Here is a 26,244-nt window from a genome sequence, read left to right as displayed (position 1 = left end):
GAAGCCAAATATAGCAAAAACGTCTCTCTGAAGTTGCTACGCTAGCTACCTGCATAAGGTCGAAACTGTTCCCCTGTTCCAACATCGACAAACGTTTGCGTTCCTGCTGAAGGTCCGAGCTGATCCGATCACGCAGACCGAGCCGGACTGGTAATGAAACAGCTGAAGGTTCGGTACGGTTTAGCTATAAGTGACAGACTTCGTGAGTAAAGTTCAGATCCAGTCGTCTTTTCTTCTCTCCGACAGTTCGATAAATGAAACATGCATCGTCACTACAGTTACAGTTGAAAAGAGTAAAATAAGTAAAAAAACAAAACAAACAAATCATTTTCAAATCAACATTGTATTTTTTTCAAAACCAAACAAAACAAACATTTATTTTAACTCTTGCAGTAATTACATATTTATAGACGTGGAGGCCAATTTTTCATTAGTGGTTCAATATGTCGTTTACTTTATTCAATCCTTTTTTCCATTCAGAGTCCCAAAGGCACAGTCCATTTACGCTCCTTTGAACAACTGACCCGAATACTGACAGGGAGAAATCTAGATTTAAATATGTTCAGAAATTAAAACATTTACACGTACACACACACACACGGGTGACTGATCGGCCTTCGCCTCGTCGGTCTCTTTCGTTAACTCGTGTTATGAGTTTACAGCGGGGACTCGTCGTGCCGGACAGGTTGAAGGACAAGTTTTCTTAAAAATTCAGAACGGAAATGAAAACAGTGCTACGGTACGCCGTCTTCAGAAGAGTCGCGCTCCGTAGCCAAAAGTCTGTTTAATAGCCTCGAAGTAGTATCTCTTCCAGCCCTCTTTCGTCCGCTCCTCCTCGTTGTCCGGGACGCCTCGACACTCCACCTTCAGCTCCGTCTCGCTGCTCCGGTCCAAGAACGTCAGCGTAATCGTCGAGTAATGCTCTGAGGAGCACAAAGACGAGCACACGTTACCGCCAGTGTCTGACGTTGTACACCAAGTTCTCCTGTAGACTTTATTAGTAAAGAGTAAGCTCAAGCCCAAACATCTGACTTAGTGCTTTACGTATTAATTCTACCCTCTGCAGTTAAGGACATTTAGACAATTTCTAAATTATTTCTTATCTGGTGAGTTTCAGTATTTTGTCTCATGGACAATCAATAAAGGTTGATTGGATTGAATTACTAAATTTTGGGCTTATGTCTTAGATATTTTGATGTGTTAATGACTACTTGGTACAGAGGTTTTAGTCATGACAAATGCTGCAATGTAATCCTAAATGGCAACCAGACTCCATTTACAGAAACAATTATTTTATCATCATAAAACACACCTATCCAAACTTAGGAAAACAATAAAACTCACCAAAAACAACTTTTTTAGTCTTTTCCAGCAATCACCAACTCCACTCATAATATAAAAACACTCAGTTGACAACACTGGTAGAGGAACATGATGGAGGTTGGATGCGTTAATTAATGATTAAATTTGATAAAAACGAGAGTTGGTGATTGTTGGAACAGTTTTTTTCTGACTTTTATTTTGTTTCTGCAGCATTTGAAGTGTCTAAAGATGATAAAATTACTGTTTTTGTAAATGGAGTCTGGTGGACTTGGCGAGAGTGACAGCAGCAGCCATTTTTACTAAAAGTGTTTCAGCAAACGTAGTTTTTAGTACAAAAACTGATTGAGCTTAATGTGTCTGAATAAATAAATCTACAATTTTAATCCAAATGATGTTTTATTCGAGGGAAAATGTCTCTTTAAATATAAAAATATATAAATCAACATACCGCAGGGCCAGTTGTTATACCTCCACTTCATAACTATTTTCTCATCAGGTATCTGGTGGAGAGAAGAGTCACTGTTTCAGAAGGTGATGTGGTCGAGCACAACAAATTACACATGTACAAAAACCCAGAAAAGTAAATTAATCTTTAACGATGCATTACTGATACAAACATGAATATATTCCATATTATTTACGGTTTAAACTGTTGAACTTGAGTCTTACCAGCTCTGCGAATTCACCGAGAACGTTTCCGTCAAACAGACGAAACTTTCCCCCTCTCTCTGCGTCCACTGTGGCTGGAGCGTGCGTGAACGCCTGGATCATCTGCAGGTTTATAACAAACACGTTAGTTGACTCGTTCTTTCGGCTGTAACGCCGCTGAGAATAAAGTGAGCGTTCGTTGAAACCTGAACCCGAGCAGGGTCAGACACAGCAGATAAAGAGGTGAAGCTCACCTCCTGGTTGAGGAAGACCCTGAAGAGATCAGCCGGAGAGGTGAGGAACTTTTCCCTCATGCTGAATTTACAGGTGGGGATCTTGACGCCGGTGTTGACTGGAACAGCTGTGCTGCTCGAGGATGAAATCTGTTCCACACAACGAGAACAAAGGGCTGGTGAGGGAAGATCTGCTGCAAGCAAAACACTGACGCTTCATTAATGATGCTTCTGTTACAGTAAATTATTCAGGGACAAGAGCTCTGTGTGGAAATGTAAAGTGGGACTGTTTGTAGGTAATTCTGAGCACTAACTTGAGTTTTATCCAGCTTGGCTTTGGACTGCGATGTGGACTGAAGCTTGGCCATACCGTTGGCTGTAGGCAGGATCATTCCCTGTGTGAACTCTGCAATAAGAATGACACAAAATTTAGCTCAAAACCAACTTTTGTGAGGCTGATAACTGATCTTGTGTTGTGAGTTCTGGTGGTGAACTGAACCTGATTGTCTCAGTTTGGATCTCTGATTGTTTCTTTAAGATTGCGACTGATTTCACTCACCTGTTTTCAAGAATCCAACGTAGCTTCCCAGGGCTTCACGGATTTTCTCTGCTCCTTTTGTCCTCATCAGGCCGGTCAGCGGCGTCTCAGGTTCGTCTTTGTTCAACGATACGGAGATCTGGACAAAGATCGCAGGACGGGGATCAACACGCTGTTCCCACACGACTCAGAATCATTACACACAAGTTCTTCAGAGAAACTCACATCAAGATCCTCCATGTCGTTCTCATCAGACAGGTTCGGGACTTCAATTGTTCCTTTATATTTGATTCCTGCTTTCGACTCCCCTGGTGAAATAAAGAGCGTACAGATGTCAGCACAGATTCAAAGCTGCTTCGGTCCAACTTCTTTTCAATACTGGTGACAAAAGAAAACCTTTTTTTTTGATCAGCTCTGGAGTTACTGTCCTGTACTAACTTCTATTTTAAGAAGTGTTTGAGAGATACGGGTGATTGGGTTTGTCTCCTGATCATTTCCTCTGTATTCATTCAGCAGTGATAGCAGCAAAGTTTCACACATATCTCCTAGTCTCCTGCTTACCGGTCCAAGTAGCTTTCAGGTTCCATTCGTAAAAGAAAATAAGTTTCCCTTTGCGGTTGTTAATCGAGGCTTCTCCTTCCACCTTGCTGACTTCTGTCACCTCGCAGCTCCCCTCGTCGTTCTCCACGCTTATCCCGAGCATCAGCGATTTTAATTTGTCCGATGACCAGTTTGTTGCATCTCGTTCGGTCCTGAAAAGTCCAACAGAGAGCGCAGCGATGAGAGAGCGAATCCAAAACAGGTGCACAACACAAATCTACTGTTCTTCATTTCCATACCGTTTCATGTTTGTTTACTACGCTGACAGCAGATATCATTACACTAATTACCAACTTATCTTCAAGACAGAATCAGAATGTAGCGATTTACAAATATCATATTCTTGCCAGATTCATACAACAACCAGCTGTGGACACTTTGCTGTAATGCAGCAGTGTTGAGTGTGATCATTAGCAACTAATGCAGCTTTGCAAATCACTCAAGACTTTAATTAATCTTCACATACAATGATGATAAATAGCTTTTCCCTTGAGAACAAGCTACTGAAAGAGACTCTGTGTGGAAAATCTATCTTTCAATCTTGTTTTACATGCATACATTCCTTTTTTTGAAAGAATACTAATGTTTTATATACAATAACAAGTGTTATTGCGCTGCTAAACTCTGTAGATATGTCAGGTGAAGATAAAGATTTCTGAACTGAATTATGTTCCCACAGAAGTGAATTAGGTTACAGTGGGGAAACACTTAAAAGCAGCACACAGTTCAGTGAGTATATTACTACCACTCCGTGCTAATAAGAGAGAAACACCAGTGAGGACATTAAAATCAGGCTCTATTAAACATATTTTGAGCTAGCAGCTACAAGCTATAAGATGAGCACTGCTGTCACTTTTAAAATGGGGCTACTTCAGGTGTAATTACAGGAGCTGAAGACTAATTAACCATCTGATGACAATCTACAGTACGTTATTACACTGAAACACGTGTATTGTAAGCAGACACACCAAGGCTAGGCTAACAACCTCATTGCATTCATTTGAAGCTACAGCAGCGTTAGCCAGCTACGGGCTAAGCTAACTTGAAAGCGATCACAGGGTTAACTTAGCTTCATCCATCAAATGTGATCATTTACTACAATAATATTCAATATTTTACACTCTGGGCTATTTATAGATAGTATCCTAATATAAACACGCCTGCACAGATGACCAAAAACCCACGAAGAGCAGCTGCAGCTTGACACGAATCCGAGCTGGATGTGTGATGTTAGCATTAGCGCGCTAGCTTAGCTAGCAGTCAGTGTCCTTTATTAAAGTCTCACCAGTGCCAGTTGTTGACATTTGTCGCATCGGCTCTCTCCTCAACAATCCAACGAGGGTCCCCTTCGCCCCACTTGGCCATGTTGTCCGCTCAGGTGGTTGGAAAGTGTCGGTGTTTGTGGGCAGAGAGGGAGACGGAGGAGGCTCGTTTTGCCGGCGAGTGTCCGGTGCACGTTGCTTCTAGAAGCCTCGGCTGCGCTGCCTTTATCCGCCGCGCACAGAAAATGCTGGAAGCGGAACTTTGTGGGACGAGGCGACAATGTCCCCCCCCGGAAGTTCATTCGCGGAGACTACTTCCGCCTTCAGAGAAGAAGAAGAAGGACCTCTGGAGCTAAAGACACGCTAGATAACACCACCCCGAGACAGGACCGGGTCTGTTATCAGCCAAATGTCCGCTCTCCTGGTGTCTCGGAGATGCGTTCAAGGACGGTATGCCTAATTCTGCGAGGCTAATGCTAATTTGATTAGCTGGCTTAGTGAAAATGACATGCAAAGCTTAAGCTATTAAACAATCAGTTATATAATGAATATAAATGAGGATAAAATCAACAACAACAACAACAACAAAAAATCTGGTTCCAGCTTTTGGGAGGCTTCTGACGACCTTCCCATGAGCCTTTTTCACACTTTTCCAACATTTAATAATCAGACAATTGGCTAGTGTTTACCGCTGGGAAGCCAGTGAGGGATCATGCCCATAACGCTGCATTAAGCTTGATTTTTGGTCCATGGTGTAGATACAAGCCCTGCGCTGTAACCTTTGCTGTAACGCAGGCTGCAGCGCATTTCTGGCTTCTTCTGCACTCAGTGGCAGCGCTTGTACAGGCGACTTGTAGTTTCCCCAGTAAACACACCGCCTTCTTCTGCTGGTTTACTTGAGTTACACCCCTCATCCTCCTACAGACGCTTTTCACGGCAGACATTTTGACCCAAGCACAATACCCCCCTCAGCCCTACCCCTCCATTTCGAGTGTTCGTGCCGAGGGCAAAGTCCAAACTGAGGTTTTGACAGAGGCACAATTCAAACCGGGGGAAAACAAATTGCTTCTAGTAGCTGAGGTCTCCGTAGCTAACAAGCTAGGTAGCTCAAGTTTATGACAGTCCTGCATTTTCATGTATTTCAGTGATGCAGCGTCCGCTTGATGGCTAATGTTGCCCAAATTTGATCTAAAATCCAGCAGCAAAGTCGCTTTCATGGGGACGTTTCAACCACTACCCCTTGTTCCTCTCTTCTGAGGGTCACACAAAAGTGAGGGGTAGGGGTTAAAATAGGATTTAGTCAATGAGCAGGATAAGCACCAGTGAAAGACATTTTGTTAAGGATGGCTCGGTTCCAGGACAGTGAACCAGCATGAACAATACCAGGACCCTGGAACCAGTTCAACTACATGAAGTGCAGTAGTTTTTAACGTTATTGAGGCTCTGTGTTTACTTCGAATCGGCTGGTGAGTGTTTAACTCGTACTGCATAACGGAGAAAACACTTGTTTTACATCTTTTCAATCACTTTCATTAACTGTGTGAATTTTAACAACATCCAGGAGGAGTAATTATTGTCCTGATCCCATCAATCAGATCTAATCAGCTGTCTTTTGATTGAAGCCCGATCTTCCCCAAAAACGTTCAAATATGTCTTAAGGTTTCTGAAAAACACCGTTAATAGGAGGACAGATTAAACTAATTACCAACGTTGAAAACAAAAACCTCCATGGCAGAGGTAATAAGCATCAGCAGCGCAGATAATTACTGATAATTACACCTCTCTGATTCAAAGGGTGTTACATGTGGTAGTCATGGCATTAGAGAGAGAAAAACAACACGACTGAAAAGACTAAACTCGGCTGCTAAATATGTCAGTGATGTGCAAAAGGGAAGATTTTGACACTCAATTCATCTTGTAAATTATGAGCTTTGAAACCCAAATAGAGGTGAATACACGTCATTTTAAGACCTTGTTGACACCTGGTGTTAAAACTAACAACAAACATAAATGACATTTACACTTAGTCTCGATTATGTCCTCTTATTTTCTGCAATTTGTAATCAGCAGTTGTATTCAGAGAGGGTCAATAAGTCCCACCAAAAAGCTCCATCTCTGCATTCATCTCCTTATTAAAATAGTACTGAAATATGCCAATGTGTAATCAATAATGAAAAACCTGTCCGTCAGTGTTTGTCAGTATAAACAGGAGAGAATAAGCACAAATTAAGAAAAACTAAACATTATTTACTTGTCTTTTTACAGTCTGTTAACCAAACATTTTTGTAACTGGTTTCCTTACAGAGACGTGGTGGTGCAGCAGCTGTTGCATCAGAAAAAGGACTTCAAACTCACGAGGAGATCGTCGAGTTAGTTTCTTCAGTTTGCTCTCACAGACCATAAACATGCAGGTTAGGTTGATAAGTGACTGTATATTGCCTGTAGTGACACACACATCCATTCACAAGAACTCCTGGATAAAGACAATAATTTAAAATAGCTGGAAGTGCTCCGTCCAGAAAGATGAAATATTTTGTCCACTGTCTTCTTAAGACACACTGACAAAAGTACATCTTTCAATGGAGGAAAATTATTAAATGTTGTATAACTCGCCTTATATCAAAAACAGCAAGACAGATCAGTGCGCTGGTATCAAGTTTATTACACAAGTACAGAATTTTCTATGAATACATTGATTTGTGGTGAAAATCTGGTGCAAGAGTCCCAAATGATGCAACTTTAAGGTGACTGTTGTGATGTTTTTAAAGATATATTGTCACTACTGTGTGAAATACTGCTAATACAGTTAATTATGATTTATGTGATGATGTATTATGATGCAGTAGGATGTAAACTGTATGTCTGCTCATGTAGCTGTGGTGATGATAATGTTAAAGTACCACTACAACAAGCTTAAAATACTCTATTACAAGTAAATGTCCTTCAAAAGTATCATCAGCAAAATGCACTTTTTAGTATTAAAGGTAAAGTAAGTAATATATATTGACGTGTAAGTAGGATTGTACTGATCCAAAGGATCATGGGATGAACTTGAGGGGTTCTGGAGATGATTATATGAGTATATGTTTGTATTTTTTGTGAAACACTGGAAAATTATACCTCTTTGGGCCTTGAACAGTTATTCAAACGAAACGTTTTGTGGGGAAATGCTCAAAGCTCGACATCTGGAACCTGACATGAGGCCCCAACTTGACACTGCTTGTTGTCTGTGGCCACAAACCTTCTCTTAGAAAACACTCAGACCAAATCAGGTTTGTGTGGCGGCGTGTGACCGCGTGTGTGATGCGTTGGGTTTGCCGAGAGGCGAAGCTGCTGCGTTCCCACTACTGATCTTCTGTCCACATAGACAGATTTAAAATAACAGTAAACAACCAGAATGCCAGGCAGATCATTACTGTGTTTTAAACTAGGGCACAAAACCAAACCGAGTGATCGCAAGTAAAACATCACGCTACACAGACTGTTGTGTCCCCTCTGTAGCATTTAGCCATGCTAAATAACACACCCTGCTCCTGACGCGTTCTGCTCTGTTTAAGATCTGCGGTCACGCCTCTGCAAATGTAGGTTAAGCATGCAGTCCGACAGCGAACGTCGGCCTCCACAGATTCAAAAAAAGTGTTTTAAAGGTCCTATTTGTAAGAAAAGTTGATTTTTTTAGTCCTAACTCGTCAGATTCTGACACTCAGGGATTGTAGGACGTGTCGGCCACCAACCCAACGTGTCCAACGAGCCGGGAGTGAGACTCAAAAATCAACTTTTCTTACAAATAGGACCTTTAAACTGATCCACAATGCCAAACTGTGTGAATAACACATGAATGCCAGCTATTGTGATTGGCCAGTGTGACTGTCGCGCGGCGTTTCTCCAAACATTTTCTTTTTTCGTAACCCCTGCAGCTAGCATCGCCACCGCCAAAATGGCCTACTCTCATTGAAATGAATGGGAGGACCTGCGTTTATCTGGATCTGAACGTAGCCTTAGATGATGCATTATAGATTATTAGTGCTGTACCACCGGACTACAGACCAGCTTCCCTCCTCAGGCCGTGAGACTCCTCAATTCATCCTCAGCACCTCGCCGTACAAAATAGTTTGAATTTTGTGATTTATACAACCTGCATGAGTCGGGATCCGACCTGGCGACAGGTAAGGTGAGGCAAGTTAATCTGTATAGCACAATTCAGACAAAAGGCAACTCAAAGTGCTTTACAGGGGCATAAAATTACATTAAAAGACATTAAAAACAATATAGTAGAATAAGCTAAAAACAGAAGAGGTTTAAAAGAGACGAGACTAAAGAATAAAAGTCACAGTGCCGTTCAGAGTCTTAAAATTGCTTCAATGACTGAACGCTGCGTCTCCGTGTTTAGTTTTGAGTCTAGTGCCTGAAAGCAGACGTGTACCTGACGACCCCTGAGGTCTGGATGGTTCATAATGTGCAGCAGCAGCAGATCAGAAACCAGAGTTAGTCAGAATAAGTGCAATAAATATATAGAAATAGCCAGTTTCCTCCCTGATGGTCTAGTTTGCGAGTATGTAGGTCACACAGATGCATCGGCGTTAAACTGAAACCGTTTCATAACCAGTTTAAAGTTCCTCGTGGTGCGTTTGATGAAAGAAGAAATAAGTATAAAGTACAACGTGTTAGTGGAGTTTAAGTCTAATAAAGAATACAGTAAAAGTACCTCAAAATGGTGCTTCAGTGCAGTACTTGAGTACATATTTCCACCGGCAGGTAATAATGTTATTTATGTATCAGAATAATCTAAACATCAGAAACACAAAACACTAATTGTTTGTGTTTCTTTTGATTAAAAAAAACAAAAAAACATCCACAATAACTTCTAAAACCTTGTACATATATATATATTTTTTTGTTTGTTTGTTTGTTTGTTGTTGTCGATGCCACAGACAGGCTTTCACTTTGTTTGCGACATTAAAGCATTAGTGGGAGAGAAAAGCAGGCAGCAATGATTAGAGAGGAATCCCAGGCATATGGCTGGCTGTTGTCGGCTCCCCTCCCCCTCCCTGCCTCCCTGCCTGCCTGCCTGCCTGCCTCCCCTCCTGCCGTCCGCTCCGCAGCAGCAGCAGGACAGAGGTAGTTCAGTTTTTGAAGCCGTGGCATGAATGATCTCATCTGAACCTGATCTCCGCTTTCCCTGCCGTCGATCCTATGACCGAGACGGGAATAAAATAACACAAACACGAGGTGAGTACGGCTGCTCCCCAACACCACCCGTCGATAGACCAGCTACCCCGGGTGAGCGTTTGTTGTTTTGGGTTTTTTTTTAGGGGGGAACTTAGCAGCCCGGCCGCGGCGAAAGAACTCTTGTTTTTGGCTAGAAAGGAGGAAGGACCGCGGAGGATGTGTGGGTGGGCGCTTTTTGGCTAATTAGCTTCACGCTTGCTAGCATTCATTTTGTGTGTGTGTGTGTGTTTTAAAAAAAGGGGGGAATTAGCCAAAGAAGGCCACGCTGAGACGATCGCCAAACGTTTTGTTACCTCCGCGGAGGCATCGGTTTTTTTTTTTTTTTTTTTCCGTTTCACTGAACATCTTGGCCACAGTTAGCTAGCTAGCTAGCAAGGGGGCTGCCTCCATAAGCGTAAAGTCAGATCCGTAGCATAGCTAGCCGGCTAGCTGTTAGCTACTAGCGCAAAATGGCCTCATTGTCGCTCGGTGGCTCTGATGCTGAAAAGACAAAGCATGCGGCAGTCGCGGCCAGCGGCTCCCCGCCGCTCGCTCCGGCGGCCACACGGCCTCCAAGCGGGCGGCTGATGGTGGTTGTGTGACATTTTTGATGGAGATGCTGTAAAATTAACGCCGCCGTGTTTAGAGTTTATTTATTAATTTAGCACGGCGTGCTGTGAAAGTGCTGGTTTTCAGCGAGCAGTGGGGGATGGGGCATGCTAGGAGCCATTGACGTAAAGCGAGCCTGCATTTTGTTTGGCTTCTGGCTCCTAGCATAATACAGCAGCTCTGTTTAACCACAGTACACTTGTGTTTTTATATACATAACACTGTAGTATACGTGTGCATTATTGTGTAATACTTAGTAGTACTTGCCTAATTTGCAATGAGTGGATTTTTTTTTTTTCCGTTTGCACTTGATTACTCATTTCCTGATTTCTGCCAGACAAGTTTTTTGAACATCATGTGTGTGTGTCAGCATTTTCTTGTTAAATCTTGTCATGTTAATGTGACTAACTTAACTGTTAAGCATATACAGTAACAGGGACGTGTGATTTTTATTGAATTAATTAATCCTAGGCACTGCAATGAAGCATCTATAGCAGACAAAGTATGTCTTAAAATCAACATGTTGGTTAAAAGTGATGCACAATAACACATTTATGATGTTTTTGTACAAGAAATCCACCCAAGGCTGTAATTTTTTGGTTACTATGCACTTACAATCATTGTAGCACTATTGGCGTTATTAATATGTCCTTATTAATACAAGTAATGCGTAAAATTCTGCATGCACACTGTTTTTTTTGCATTGGTTGTGTGACTTAGTTTGTCTGCTACAGGTGCAACAACAGAATAATCAGGTTTAAACAGTCTGACGTAGGCCCTTTTTTACAATCAAGAAATTATTTAAATCAATATTGGACATTGCTTTTGTAGATTTAGTAGTTTCCCTGAGATTTAACCCCAAAATGCTAACCTATAGGGTGTTCAAAAACCACTTTTATCTATATATGTCATGTCCAAAACTGTTTTTTAATTCTCTGTGCAGTGTGCTTTCTCTCAGGTTGTAGGTCTCCCTGGTTGTATATCTCATTTCCTATTTGAACTTTTACACATTGTTGTTGTTTTTCCTTCAGGGAGATAGTGCTCTCTAGTGTCTCTTGTTTAACAGGGGCCAGCACAAACGCACCACACAAGGAAGACAACACATGTCTATAATTGTTTTCTCACCCTTTTGTATTTTTAGATCTCCGGGTACCTTCATAAATGACTTTTTTTTTTTTCCTATTCTGTCCACTGTCAGGAAATGTTGTTCTGTATTCAAGCGAGGACTCATTAGATCCACTTCCTTGTTTTTTTTGGTATGGGTTATAACTTTTTTACAACACGGTGCTGATTCCAGATAATCCATCTGATCAATCACGGGAGGACGGTAGCTGTAATGTAATCCCTTTTTCTCGTTTTATGTCAGGTTTCTTTGTATGTGTAAAGAAGCACGGTACCTCTCCCTCTATTGAAGTGACGACGAGTTTGCAACCATTTCCTGATTAGAAGTCATACAATTGTTTGATTACATGTTTGATTATATGTTGATTAAATGTAAAATGTTACATTTTTGTCATCCCTGTTTCTGGCTGCAAAAATCTTTGCGACAATGTCTTTAATTGTAAAATAGTATGTGTTTTCCACAGATCATAGGGCTTTAGTGAGTTTTGTCTGGCATCCTGAGATGAATATTTAAAGAAAACCATTCTTCTTTGTTGGTATGGAGATGAAGTGTGAGAATAACCGCAGAAAAGTGGGACGTTTTTTGTAAAAATTAACAACTTTCTGTTGTTTTTTGTGTTCTGTAAACCTTGATGCTATATTTTTTACAATCCAACATGTATCAGTACTGTTTTCATTGTACCCCTGGTTTTACTTTTTTGTGATTATTTCATAAAAAAATGTATCACAAATAGAAAATTGGAGCAAGTGGAATCACTCACCCAAACGCCCTGCCCGCAGGTTTTTACACAGAGGACACAGCCGGACACTGCAAACTATTTTTCTGTCTGATGGAAAATTAAATGCCACAGGCTGCAGTTCAGAGCTCAGTCTCCTATTTACTTGCATCCCGTTTATTTTGGGGAGTCAGAGGGCCTTTAATGTTGGCAGGACTGTTGTTTTGTTCCTCTTAAGACATCTGTGTACTCCAAACGGTGTGTAATAAGGAAGTTGACTCTACTTTTCTTCCCCTCCCTCAGTGAAGAGAAAGTGAAAATCTTGTTCTACTAGTTTTTGAAGCGTGTCGTGTGTAGACCTGGAAACCTGATATCCCTTGTAAACATTAGTGGATCATGGTGGTATGTTATATTGTGATTATTGTGAATGTTATTTTCCACATTTTTTATCACTTTTACCCCTTAAAAGCACCTTATTGATTAGGATATTTTCTTGATCACAGGTGGCAGTGGGAAAGAATATAAGTGCACTGATCATGTAACTTGAGTGCTGTTTTTGTTTTCTGACAAAGGTCTCTCTAGTCTGTGCTTACTTTGATGCAGCGTCGGCTTTTAGTTGGTAACCATGCTATTTTCGGTGGCTCAGTGGTCTGTTAAAAGTGTGGTTGTTCCGCCCAGCAGGAGTCTTGCCTCTGACTGGCCTAAAATGGGCAGAAATGGTGCTGAACAAAAGCTGCTTGTCGCTCGTACAAAAGTACTTGAAGCGTTGCAGCCGGGACCAAGCTGCATTGCTATTGCCTGTGCCTCTCAACAGGAAAGGTATAGCAAACTTTAAGAAAAAAACTACAACAAACAATTTACTGTTTACTGTAGTTCATACAGAGTTAAAACCTGTAGAGTTTATTGATAAAGTCACAGCTGCTGTTGAGCAGATTGTAGCCCTAGCTCCCTCATGTCCACACACAAATACTACGTCACATAGCCTCACTACATCACACATTCACATAATTAATTACATGGCACTTATTCTTTTCACTTTGATCTTAGCTAGTGACATTCAAGCATTTTGTGTGTTTGTCAGAGTGATCAATTAGTTGATGTTCAGATAAGTGTCGCTGTTGGATATCTGACTGTGTTTCTGTCTCCTCGCCATCACCACAGAGAGACAACATGTTCCCGAAGGGCACCAAGCGCAAGTTCTCAGACTCCGGGGAGGAGCCGGTCTCCAGCAGTGACCAGGGCCCGTCAGCAGCTTCATCAGCGGCAGCGGTGGCGGCTCGGACGCTGACGTCCTCTTACAGCCTGCAGAGGCAGTCGCTGCTTGACATGTCGCTGATCAAGCTGCAGCTCTGCCACATGTTGGTGGAGCCAAACCTGTGCCGCTCAGTGCTCATCGCTAACACGGTGCGGCAGATCCAGGAGGAGATGACCCAGGACGGCACCTGGCAGATAATGACCCAGGCCCTGGCAGCTGCGCAGTGTCCCGCAGACCGCCTGGTGGCTACCGAGGTGCTGTGCCGGCAGACGGACGCAGCAGCTCAGGCCGGGCAGAGCCCGAAGCCCTTCTCAGTGGTTGGTCTGGAGGAAGGCTACCACGCCGAGGAGGTGGTGATGGAGGGAGACGTTGAGACAGAGGTCACCATGTCCACTTTGTCGCCCGTCTCCCCCCAGCTGTCCTCTGCTTCTTACCTGGCAGGTCCATTCGGCATGGGACCGTGCTGGGAGGAGGAAGAGGAAGAAGGTGAGTGCGAGGAGGATGAAGACGAGGACAGCGAGGAGTGTGTGTCGGAGGGAGAGGAGGGAGACCGGGACCACCTGAGCGCAGACTCCAGGACAGGGGAGCAGGTTTTTGGGACTTTTGAGATCAAGCACCCGGCGCCGCCCCCTGACCCTGCGCTCGAGGAACTGTTTTCAGACGTGGACCCGTCCTACTATGACCTCGATACGGTGCTGACAGGCATGCAGAGCGCCCCAAAGATGGGGCCTTACGATCTGCTGGAGAGCCTTTCCTCCCACGGGCCGACCACCCTGAGCTCCAGCTCGAGCTGCAGGTCAGACCTGAATGAACTGGACCACATCATGGAGATCATAGTGGGATCCTGAAACTCAGAACATTCCTTTGGCCTGTACTGATCCCTCAGACTCTTTCCAGACTATGCACAGTACACATGTGCATGTTCTGTATGTGGTATTGTTACACATGGAGATTGTTGGAGGTTTTGGGGCAAGGTGGGAAATTAACAGCAAGCCAAGTAGATTTTGGGATCGGCTGTTAGAGGTGTAGTTAGTCCGCTCTAACGGCCGCTTAGGCAAGTCGGCAGCTGCTGTTGGGACCTTTTCATCTTTTATTAAACAAAAAAACCATGTAATTGGCAACAAACAGTGAGGGTGAAATTTAATGAATTTTGGGATTCACACGCCTACGCGGCCTGTGGGCAAAGCGGTTAGTTTCCTACTTTGTTGATGAAATCCAAAACATGACAATATCTGTGAGAAGGCAAAGATAATTACCTATACCATGATGCATTCTTATTTACGTACTTTCCATGTTTACGTCTGTCATACATTCTGTCATACTAGCTCCGTCTGGTCGTACTCTCTGCCATTTTGTCCATCTCTATTTATTGTTACATGGACTGAGGAACAATTCATCACACTACATGCATCAGAAAACCAGAACAAATTGTAAATCCAAATCTATGAATCAATGCATATTTTCCTAAAGATTTGAGCAATTATGAATGGAATATATGTATATGTACGTATGTGTATATAGAAATATATTTTTTGCATTATACAGCTGGGGGATTTTGCAAGTATCATTTGATATTATTTTTATTTTTCCCTCCCAGGCGGTTTTTAAGATTTTAATGTAGCCAGACTCGAGACAGTGTCTTCCCATGGTTTGGTATAACAAGTCGACTGTAACAGGTGTCAGGGCTGGCATTGTCACACTTTATAGGCGCTGTTCTTTCATTTTTCTTAAAGCTTTATGCAGGACAGGGAAATTACTTACCGGGTTTAAGATTGGACTGTTTCTGGTGAGTTAACAGTACCCAGAGTAAGTTTCCTGCCCTGCTTTACATACAGATCTAATAACAATAATAATAACAGCTTTTCCTGAAGCATTTGGAGAAACCACGGGGTGATAACTGCATCAAGAAGCCATATTTCTTTCTCTCATTTGTTCATACTGCAAATGAAGAATTCTGTGTGTTAACCCAACCTAATTTATTGTTGTTTTATTTATTGTATTTATTATATCTAGGTACAGACACGCCACATTGACTTCAAATCAACCACGAGGCCTGATGAAATTATATTTATCCAAATTTCGCCCTCCGTTTTTTGAATGCAGTACCTATTTATTCCTCACATTTTTTTTTTTTTGTAATTATTATCAGTAATAATAAAAAACCGGGTTACTATTCAAGTCACTATGCAGCTCTGTCATAACGTGTTTCAAAATGATTGTATACGACTCAAATGTCCTTTAATTCCTTTTATGCAAACAGTTGCCTTTCTCCTAAAGATGTGGAAAATCAAATGCATTTTTCAAAATTGTTCCTTACGATGAAGAGATTAACTCAGGCAAACAAAATGTATTGACAAAAATACAGTATTACGACACGCTTAATACCTTACCACAACACTCCTGAAGGATGTCACTCTGGTCTGAATGGGAGCTAGAACTTCAAAGACTAATTACCGTTGTAAAATGTATGCATTTTTTTATATTAAGGAAAAAACATTGTAGCATCTTTGTAAATATTTTTTATAATAAAAGGTGCAACTATTGACTGTGTGGTGTTTATTGGATCGCTTAGTTTAGGACTTTCTATGAAGGTTTATTGTTTCCCTTTTTTTAAAAAAAACTGCTTTTATCAAAAACCTGTATTGACTTCTGCTTTTGGGTGAAATGGTAAGTAAATATATATATATATATATATAGCTACTTTATACAGTTACTTCTGTGTAGACAACTGGCGGTTGTGTGTTATGTAAAATCGACAAACAACAATCGAAATGGTTAAAGATAAATAGATAAACTCGGTGTTTACGTGCTTATTTTACGTACTGTGCTGCTTTGGTAAACCACATTTATCTAACAGGGACATCTCAGACTGACGGCTAAAGTCAAGCTGCCATTTTCTTTAGTCTGTGGCCCAGCAGGCGAACAGATGAATGAGATGTATATACTTTTCAACCCGGAGGATTCATTTCATGGAAGACACACCTTTAAAAACAAAAATTTACTGAGCCTTTTTTTTAAAGGTTGATTTCCTGAAACAGCTGTGAAGTGTTTTTTCGCAAATGTTACTCAAAAAGCACTAAATAGTGCATTTATTAGGGACTTTTTACAGCTTGCAAGTATATGTAGTCTATGCAGGATCAGTTACAAATACACTACTGTGACTATGTTTATCACATTGAAGTAAAATGTGTCCCACTACAAAAGTGTGGCTCATTAATGTGTTTTTACATTAATGAGCTCTATGGCGCAGAGGAAGAAGATATCTTACAATACTTTTAAGTAGATTAAAATGATGGATTATTCAGATGCAAGCGTGATTGTCACTTCTCAGTCGGATCAATAGAAAACTGATTGAGGCAGCTACCGTATGAGGAAATAAGGAAATGGGCAGATGTTTGGCTGGAAATTGTAAACAACTTTTCAGTACTTGTGCCAAATCCAAAGACCAAAGAGGTGTGGACCAGATCAAGACTCTGGCCAAACATACATATTTATAATCTTGACACAAAATAATTATTTAAAGGCACAGTATGTAATTTCTGCCACTTGGGGTCTCTCAATCAAAACGAAGCAGAAGCTATAAGAAGCAAGGGATCATGGGAGTTGTTGTCCTCATTGTTAAACAACCACCATTGCTGATTATTTATGTTATGTTTAGTCACGTTCGCCAACTTTCCCAGAAGTCATAGTGACGTGACCGAATGAAAACGCACTATTACCTTTATTAAAAGGATTTTTCAGGGGTTCAACATTGTTGGAAACGTTTAGGAAAACAAAGGTGTATTCATTTCAGCCATTTCAATGTCTAAATTTGATTTGATTTCAGTGCTGCAACTGCAGGATTTGTCCTAAAAATGCACTTCACTTGGCAGCTGTCAAAATCAGATCGATCCTGAAGGTTAGACGCTCTGTTAAAGGGCACCGCGACACCACTGAGAAGTATTTCTGTGAGCAGATTTTCATTTGTGAAAATGCTGAAAGCGAATGAGTTGTGACTCAGCTGCAGTTTGGCTGCAGTCGGACCTTTGCCCTCACGTGCTCTCACATGATGAAGTTGGACCGAGAGATTCTGTGTCAGATATGCAGAGAGAGTTTCATTCTTCAGCTGAACAGGACGACGGTCTGTTTGCAGATCAGGACCTGGAACACAGCTAACCTGTTCACGGTGACATTAGGGAAGTCTCGCCTGAACTTTTTTACTTCTTATTCAGAGCTAATTACCCAGAAATGAGTTACAGTAAATGTGCAGTTGTTTGGCTGCAGAGCCTCATTCCCAGGACAAATTTTGTGTTGGTAAAGTGTCGTAAAATAATCTATAAGTCCCCTCAAATGAATCCAAACTAAAGTAATGAGCCTGTTTTGAAAAATGTAAGAAGAGGAAAGTACAGATTGCGCTCAAATGTACTTGTATAAGCAAAAAGTCAGAAAAATAAATACTATAGATACCTGAAAAATCTACTTAAGGACTGTACTTCCCACCTCTGAGAATCGTCTTGACACAAAATAATTAAAAACATCAAAAATATCCGACCAAATAATGAATAATGAGCATTCAGTATTTAGTTTAGAGACACTTAATAACATGCAGCACTTAAATAAAAACCTCAAAGTTGTGTCTACATCTGTCACAAGGTGTTTATGTGTAACTGTCTGGCTCACGCTGCGTGTTGGCCTGCCTCGGTTTGGTTTGCCTATAGTTAAAGATTAATGGCCTCTCAGTGACTCAGCAAATAGGCCGCCTGAGGAAAAAGCAAGTCTTTGGAGAAAGAGACTATTGTGTCTTCAGAAGCAGCAACACAGAAACAGTAAATGAGACGCACTAAAAATCAAGTTTTCACCATGTGATGTTAAACAGAGCGGGTTTTTTTTCACTTCTAACACGTCTGGAAGAAATTACTCTGACCTTCAACATCATGTACAACCTACTGTAGTTGTACTGTACTGCATGTGTCGTCTGCTGTCAGAGGACTGCTCCCTCTTCACAAACGTGAGCGGGTTATAAAGCCCGAACCAGGCCACAGGTCTCATGCTGCCTTCAGGTGCTTCTCATAAAACTTAAGATCTGGAGACGAGACAACCATTTCTCACAAATTCAAGTGCTCATAGCTGAGTATGTTCTGTGTTTGTCTGCAACCATAAAACATCTCACAACCACAAATGTCCAAAAGACTTAATCAACTACGTGAGTAAAGGTTATAATTTACTCACTACATCTTTTAGTTTTTCTGTTCATTGGCTCTTTTGGCACTGATGTTGAATTTAAAGAGCTCAGGCGCATCAGCAGTTTGGGTTTTAAGCTGGATTTTGTGGAAATACCACAAAATGTAGTTCAGAAAACAAACGCCGCAATAATGTCTTAATGTTGAACGTTTTCTTTCTGTTCGGAAGAAGACGACGACGAAAGGAGAAGTAGAAGTGCAGCTGTGTGACAAGAAACGGAAAAAACGTGAATGAACAGTTTCCTTATTTGGCGTTTGCCTTCCTCGTCTTTCCGGTCACCTCTCCCCGCTTCCCTTCTGAGTCATCTGTCCCTTTAAAATGCTGCGTTCAGGTGCTCACCGCGACTTCCCAGCTTCTGATACGCTGGTATACTGAAAGCTGTTTGATAATATTTGAATACATTAATACATTTTTAAGTCTACGTTTTTTATTTGTGCCCTCAGATATATTTTAACTCACATTTCACTTGTTTAAATCACTGGGTCATGACGTTTTTGGCATCTAGAACCAGTTTTATAGTAAAGTTTAAAAAAATCCAGTAAAATTAAATTAAATGCTTCTTACATGTTTTTGCATGTTTAACAACACTGACAAGGGACATTTTACAGCGTGATTAGTTTGGACAGTTTGCGAACATTTTGCCGATGATGCTTTAGTTTTACTTAAAGGTGCACTATGTAACTTTTTCAGCTCGTCCTCATCATACAAACAACCGTACAGGTCGACAGTAAAATGAGCTTATTATGACCCATATTGAAGTTTGCTGTGTGTATTGACCTTTTCACTACAATGCTGGTATTTATTCCTGTATTACACTTTAACAAATACTTGAATCACACCATGACACCTTGTTCTGTGGACTAAAATAGAAATGCATAGAAAAAGAGATTTTCGTCTCGTCATGTCATTACAGGCTACATTATAGAAGGTAAAGGTCTACTGTGTTTCATATGACTGAACCTACAATTCAAAATATTTATTGCTATTTCATAATATATCACACTTTGACCCTTTGTGTGCCTGCTGCTCCTGTGTCCATTCATTTATTTAAAAATATCTAGTCTATTTAATTGTTCTATGAAGGTTATTTGAGCATTTTGTTGAAGTCTTTAATTCCAATAAAAGGTCAATATCCTCACTGAGCTTCAGTTTTACTTTCTTACTTCTTAATGAGCGGAGGAGATACTTAAAACTCTGCTTTTTATTGTCGTATTCCAACTGAAAGGTGATTAAAAAGGCTTTAAATTCCAGTTCAGCCGCTCCATGTGCAGATTGTTTACAGCCTCCACCAGGTAGGACACCTTTTTGGCTCGTCTGTTCATCTTTTTGTTCGAACAATAGCTCAAGACATCTTTCAAATGAGTGGTTTTACTGAAATTTGGTGGAAAGAGAGAGTTTTAAGAGAACTACTGCTTACTCAATTTAAAAGTTGCTTCAATTCAATTCAATTCAAAATACTTTATTTGTCCCCGGGGGGCAATTTAAGGCACGTGGAGTAGTTGCAAGATATAGGTTGGGTTGTGCATGAAGGAGCAGCAGCAGGAAGTGCAAATGTGCAAATGTGAACAATGCAATAGAGAGGGAGATGTAGTGAACAGGTTACAGCTCAAACTTTATATTAGGGTTACAAAACAAATGCTCATTAACGATTAATGACATTTCAACCTATTATTATTTTATTAACTCTCATATTGTGACGTAATATGTTCCTTTAAAGTGAATTCAACTAGTAATATGCACTATAACGCATTTTGAATGTAACTTAACCTCATCATATGCGGTGTCCTCGCCTCTCACGTGTGCCCAGAAGTCGTGTCCGATTTTTCCGCGGCGCGCCTGAACGCACCGGCAGCCCGCAGCCGGAGCGCAGCGGCCGCACATTCGCTGCCCCGTGAGTGGCGGAGGCGGAGGCCGGATCATTGGGCCCACGAGCCAATCAGAACCGGCCTGCGAGCTCCGCTGCTCCCCCCCCCCCCCCACCTCCACCTCCTCCGCTCGCAGTCGCTGCGGATGGACCGAACATTCCTCATTCCTGGGACCGCGGCGACGACACGGAACCAGCCGGAGACACGACGCATTCAAGCCGCTCATGACGCTTTCGAAGAACACGTAAGGTTGTTTTTATTAAGCTCTGTTTATTTTAAAGGATTCATTCAAAACGTCCGCAAGTTTGTTGTTTTAACTCGGTTTTAAATGGAGATGTTTCCTTAGGGTCAGGGGGGGGTCTCCTTCTGGGTCCTGGGCGAGATAAGTAGGATGGAGGGGGTTTGTTTTCTTATTTTACTGCTATAAAAAGAGGAAATTGAAGGAATAAGTGCTTTAATCGTAGGTTGTTATGTATTCAAGTGTGAATCTCTGTTTAAAAAGACACCAAAGTAGCTTTTAATCTCTTTTAAACTCATGAAAAATGTTTTTTTTTTTTGTGGGAAACGTTTGAGACTCACTGATGTAATGCTAACTAACTCATGTGAATGAGTAAAGTCTCCGAGCCTGCAGGGGTGTCTCACTGTGACTCATAGCAGTCATAATGTCCATGTCTTCAATGAACAGACTCAAATGTCTGAGCAGCGTTCGTCTGCGAGTCTCCTCCTGATGTCGGGAGATGTGTTCCCGAGCTGTGTCGTTGAAAGTGAATGGGAAAACCGCTCCGCGTTTGCTCGGCTGCCGCTGTTACATAAACTGGATGCAAGGTTTTTATTACACGGCAATTCGGCTTGATGTGATCCTGAATGTGTCTCTGGTCCCAAAAATAATCTCAGCCGCTGCTGTCAGAGTTGGTTTTCTATTAGTCGACTGAACGGACGTCACAAATTTAAAATTACAGGTCCCAAAGAATATTAATCAGCAACATTTTTGATCGTCGATCGCGTAAATGGTGAAACCGGATACAAAAAAACACCGATATCGATTATCAGAGTGTGAAACCTGATTATCTAGTCTCTCCCTAGTTTGCGTGAGTTGATTTTATAGTAAAGATATTAATACGCTTTAGAAACATCAGTCTTTAAAATGCACATTGATCAAATGTACATCAAGTCTAATCTATGTATTTGTTAATGCAGGTCAATGTTGGGTCGCGGTGTAAAGCGGAAGTGGAGCTGCTTGGAGGAGCTGGAGGTCGAGACCCTCCCCGCCGCTGCAGAAAAGGAGAAACATGGGGAGGAGGACCTGGAGGACGAGGGCGGGTTCCGCGTGAGTCCGTCCAAATCCCACATGGACCACCTTCAGCAGCGTCAGCTGGTGCTCGGCCTCTGCTTGGAGAAGCTCCAGCACTACCAGGCCGGGGTGGAGCTCAGCCTGCGTCGCTCCGTGTTGCTCATCAACACGCTCAGGCAGATCCAGGAGGACATGCAGAGCGACGGGGTGGGAACCTGCACGTCGGAGGTACTCCTCAACAGCGGCCACGCCGACTCCTGCATTCTCAGGGACGACGTCAGGGAGGACATGGTGGTTACGTGCCCCGGGTGTGCAGAGGGTGACGGGGACACCCTGTCTCCGCCGCTGTCCCCAGAATTCCCCTCTCAGGAGGCAAACAGCTCGTCTGAGCAGCAGAAATCGCTTCCTGCTGCGACGATCAATGCTTTTAGCGATGCAGTAAACGCCATGGGCTACCTCAGCGACCTCGCCCTGGACGACATCTTTGAGGACATTGACACATCGATGTATGAGACTTCGGATCTGCCCTCTGCCTGGGCGGCGGGCTCCCTGTGGCCCGTCAGCGTGTCGCTTTGGGCGGACGAGGACGTTAAAATGCGCTCGTCGGGCCACACCTCTGCTGGGAGTCTCCAGTCATGTCTGATGGACCTGAACGAACTGGACCACATCATGGAGATTCTGGTGAAGTCATGATCACCAAGACGAACTCCTTCTGAACATTTACTGCACTGCTGATCACAGCTGGGAACAAGGACTGGGTTTGGGTAGCCGGACTCTAAAGTGGCGCTGGATTTTTAAGGCTCCATTTTACACTTTGGTTTAAAACGTGCTCAAGCTTCGGCCAGTTTAAAGTAGAATAAAACACTAATTTCATGCACGTAAACCATCGTGAGTTATGTACATGAACTTGTGCCTCAAATAAGTGATGAAATATTTATTATGTTAGATGAAAAATCCAGTTTAAAATGTCTCATGAGATGAGAAACCAGGGAAACATCCACTCTTAAACACTCGTATACGCATACAGATATTCCAGTGGAAGTCTCAGTGGACTTAAAATGGTAGAAATGTTGCTGTTGACATTCAACAAGGAGAAATGCATCTTGAACTTACAGAGTGACCAATTTCTGCAGCAACAGAGGCAGGAAACGACTGCAGTTTCAGGACTAGTTGTGTTTTGAGTCGCGGTTGAATAATCTGTAGTCAAAGTAGACGAGATGTGTCTAGACGTACACCGTCTGAAGCGCTTTAATGGACATGACTGCATAAATTGGTGCCAGGTAACAGTGTGAGGGTGTTTAAGGTGGATTTTCTTTAATTCGATAAAATGGAGCCTTAAATTTCTAGTTCGTGCCACTTTTCTCTCCTGTTTCATAAAGTTTGAGTCAAAGCAGCAGCTCCTCTCTGAGCGAATCCACTCCTCAGGAAGAAGAAACCCGAGCTGCCGCGGTTTTGGTGTCGCTCAGGCTGCTAGATCAGACCCGGGTTGATTATTAATTGAAATCCCTTCAATTACTTAAGAGGGCGTGCTTCGGCCAGCGAGGAGGGCAAAGGCCTGGGATTCCTGAATGGGTTTTTTTTTTATCGCTCCATGTAGGATCTTTAAATTAGAAAGTGTGGTCATGCAGCAGTCGGAGGGTGGACGGTTTGTATATTTATTTTACATAAGAGAAGAAGGATGTGGCCGCTGTATTTTGGGGATTCACCAGCCAAAGAAGTAAGCTTCCAATCCCTGGATGACATCTGATAGAGAGAGGGTGAAATGTTTAACTTGTTTGAACGCCTTTATCTATTATTATTCTTATTTATGAATGAAAAATCAACTATGAACTGCAGCAGATATTATTTGTTCTTTGTATGTAAAGTCTTTTGTTTTTTGGGCGTGAGTGTAACTTATAATTCAGATTCTTTATGACCTTTTTCTTGGCTGCCATGTCTACTGCTTTTTGCGCCACTTGTGACATCAATTGGGAGAAACTATCAGAGCCTGTACGAGAACTATCCTCACCTTTTTCACAATGAGGTTCGCGTGAACAGTTTGTCCTTCTCGGCAGCTTGTATTTAAATGCAACATGTCATGAACGTAAAACATGTATTTTAAATAGTAATGTAATCCCAGTCTGGTTCTGACTGAGGAGCCGATTGCCTCAAGTCAAAAATCAGGACGACTTTGCCATGTCTGAGAATTGTAAGTGAAACAGAAGCCTATGTATTTTTATGGCCGTGATGGTGAGTTTTTACTGCGATGCCGGTAGTTTTTTTAAGGCAGTTTTTTAATGTGTTTCTACCTGAAGCTCCAATCACCTGTCCTGTAGAAGAGATACAGCAGAGTGAAGGATGTTTGACCTTCGCTCTCTGTGGTTTACTCCTGTTCTACCTCCTGATGTCTGTCTGTTGTCGGTTTATCTGGACACTCCTGTTTTTACACCATGAGCCATTGATGGAAATCTTTTAGCTGTTGTGTGTTTCGCTGTTTTAACTCGGCTGAACATCCAATCCAACGGACTCTATGCTTTTCCTGTCAGACCGAAGCAATCCGTCCTCATCTCCATCTCATGTCGACAACGTGCCTTACTACTGAACCTAATTTTTATTCGTGTTGAGGGTTTTTTTGTGGCTGTCTGAGCTCGAGCTTCATTGATAAAAAAAAACCCTAAGAACTGTGGCGAGGTGTTATGTAAAGCACTGCAAGCAAGAACCGCCATCGCTCCTTCCTTCTTCTTGGCCTTTTTTTCTGTGCTCACTGAACACTAGTGGCATATGAGCTTAATGTATCCTGACAGGCTGACAGTGAACTAGCTGAGGGAGGAGGTGGCAGCGAGAGCCGGGAGGGAAAAATAAGAGGAGGAGGAGGAGGACATGGAGGAGGAGGAGGGGTGGGAGGAAGCAGCTTGCGTCACTCGTTCAGTAGGAGGGGTTTAGAGCTTGTTTTTGCCCAGACTCAGACCACCGACCAATCACATGAGACGGCGAGGAGCAAGATTGATGTATGGGGAGCACACGGCTGCTCCAACAACAACTTGTTTTTGCTCCTGACGGCTCTGCACAGAAATACAGTGTGGATCTGTTGGATTTTCAGCCGGTGAAATAAATCCACTTTTGTGTTTTTCTCATCCACCATAATCTATCTGACAGGACTGAATATAAAACGCAGACAGCTGCAGTGTTATTTATAATTGTATGAAAGAAAGCACAAGCTGTGTGTTGTTGATGCTGATTATGATTATACATGTATCTGAAGGACGAGTTTGACAGGTAATAAGATGATAATTAATAATGTATTGTATTTTTTGTGGAATATTTTATAGATTTTATTCAATAATACAGTAAAAATACCCGAACTGCCTTGTGTGAGTCTTTTTTTCTATTGACTGACTGTGAAGCAGGCCTCATTATGCAACATCACATGGATCAACAACACCAACATTTCATCCAGGTTACAAAAAAACTGAAATAAATTATAACTGCCAGCCTCTCGAAAACGTGCCTTACTGCACAGCAGCCATGCATACACAATGAGGTATTAGTCAATAGGCGACTGACTGCATGTGGTTAACAAAGAGGCATGTCTACCCTGAGTTCAGCCTCCCAGGCACAGCTTTCACTCAAACCCTGATCCTGCCTTCTTCATTTTGACTGCTTAACCCAAAAGTGTCAACATCTCCAACCTACAGCTTTGGAGAGGAGCTGTTTATGTGCGGTACGTGTCCTGAAAGGCAGAGCTGAGGGCAAATCCTCCCTCTCTATGTTTTTCCACACATGGCTCAGGAGTGAAAAGGAAGCAAAGACTGCCCTCTGGTGGCTGCTACACTGAAAAACACATGTCTGCTGATTGTAAAAGCATGACAGTGCAGATTCAAAGAGTGTGTTAGGGTGGTGTTAGTTGATGCTGTAGTCTGGTGTATTTATAAACCCCCGATCCTTGCACAAAACCAGCTTCGGTACCAGCACCAGTAGTTCTTATAGTGACGGTGATGGGGCTCATAGGAGCGTCACTTTCCAGTTAGGGAAGGCAGGCTACTGAGATAGAGAGGCCTCCTCTCATGTTTCACCCTCACCTCTGCTTCGGAAACATCTGCAGCACTATGGATCAGTACTTAAATCGCATTCAAATGCTTTAACTGTAGAAGGAATATCAACACCACAAAGGACAAATACTGCATTAAAGAAGTGGATACCTAAATTAGGTTATTAGAAACTTTCATTTTGAACACTGTAAGGATAAGCTTTAAAAATAAGGTTTTATTTAAGGGGTGAAATGTCTTAGTTTGTGGTCTTATGTCTGTTATACTCTTATTTGCGTTGTTCAATAGTGTGTTGTCTTTTTTTTTATAGCTAGATAGCACCTGGTTTG

The 26,244-nt window shown here is 42.1% G+C and overlaps 3 protein-coding genes across 8 annotated transcripts; 2 read left to right on the top strand and 1 right to left on the bottom strand.

The window, feature by feature from the left end:
• Positions 1 to 482: 482 nt before the first annotated feature.
• On the bottom strand, positions 483 to 5,147 carry LOC141010139 (activator of 90 kDa heat shock protein ATPase homolog 1-like). The gene is made up of 9 exons (XM_073482992.1): positions 4,628 to 5,147; positions 3,304 to 3,494; positions 2,968 to 3,050; positions 2,764 to 2,881; positions 2,519 to 2,610; positions 2,226 to 2,354; positions 1,993 to 2,094; positions 1,772 to 1,823; positions 483 to 923 (listed from the first exon to the last, which is right to left on the bottom strand). The coding sequence occupies exons 1-9, from the start codon at positions 4,705 to 4,707 to the stop codon at positions 751 to 753; spliced, it is 1,020 nt and encodes a 339-aa protein (XP_073339093.1). The 5' UTR covers positions 4,708 to 5,147; the 3' UTR covers positions 483 to 750.
• cdca4 (cell division cycle associated 4) lies at positions 4,968 to 16,059 on the top strand. Of its 6 annotated transcripts, none has more exons than XM_073482993.1 (3): positions 4,968 to 5,054; positions 6,909 to 7,015; positions 13,421 to 16,059. In XM_073482993.1, the coding sequence occupies exons 2-3, from the start codon at positions 7,010 to 7,012 to the stop codon at positions 14,360 to 14,362; spliced, it is 948 nt and encodes a 315-aa protein (XP_073339094.1). In that variant the 5' UTR covers positions 4,968 to 5,054; positions 6,909 to 7,009; the 3' UTR covers positions 14,363 to 16,059. The 6 variants fall into 6 exon arrangements, with proteins under 6 accessions (XP_073339094.1, XP_073339095.1, XP_073339098.1 ...); XM_073482994.1 differs by lacking the exon at positions 4,968 to 5,054 and adding an exon at positions 5,678 to 6,070; XM_073482997.1 differs by lacking the exons at positions 4,968 to 5,054; positions 6,909 to 7,015 and adding exons at positions 5,679 to 6,070; positions 12,941 to 13,078.
• Positions 16,060 to 20,765: 4,706 nt separating this feature from the next.
• LOC141009976 (cell division cycle-associated protein 4) lies at positions 20,766 to 25,231 on the top strand. Its single transcript, XM_073482719.1, has 2 exons — positions 20,766 to 20,843; positions 21,797 to 25,231. The coding sequence occupies exons 1-2, from the start codon at positions 20,824 to 20,826 to the stop codon at positions 22,581 to 22,583; spliced, it is 807 nt and encodes a 268-aa protein (XP_073338820.1). The 5' UTR covers positions 20,766 to 20,823; the 3' UTR covers positions 22,584 to 25,231.
• Positions 25,232 to 26,244: the final 1,013 nt, after the last annotated feature.

The sequence above is a fragment of the Pagrus major genome, chromosome 16 (assembly GCF_040436345.1).
Source record: "Pagrus major chromosome 16, Pma_NU_1.0".
Lineage (NCBI taxonomy): Eukaryota > Metazoa > Chordata > Actinopteri > Spariformes > Sparidae > Pagrus > Pagrus major.
This window is presented reverse-complemented; position numbering and strand designations above follow the sequence as displayed.

Bases quoted from the DNA above. Each gene is read 5' to 3' on its own strand.
- LOC141009976 (XM_073482719.1), top strand. From the start codon at position 20,824: ATGACGCTTTCGAAGAACAC. The intron at 20,844-21,796 runs GTAAGGTTGTTT...TTGTTAATGCAG, and splicing joins ATGACGCTTTCGAAGAACAC to GTCAATGTTGGGTCGCGGTG.
- LOC141010139 (XM_073482992.1), bottom strand. From the start codon at position 4,707: ATGGCCAAGTGGGGCGAAGGGGACCCTCGTTGGATTGTTGAGGAGAGA. The intron at 3,495-4,627 runs GTGAGACTTTAA...TGGACTTTTCAG, and splicing joins AATGTCAACAACTGGCACTG to GACCGAACGAGATGCAACAA. The intron at 2,882-2,967 runs GTGAGTTTCTCT...ATCTTTGTCCAG, and splicing joins ACGACATGGAGGATCTTGAT to ATCTCCGTATCGTTGAACAA.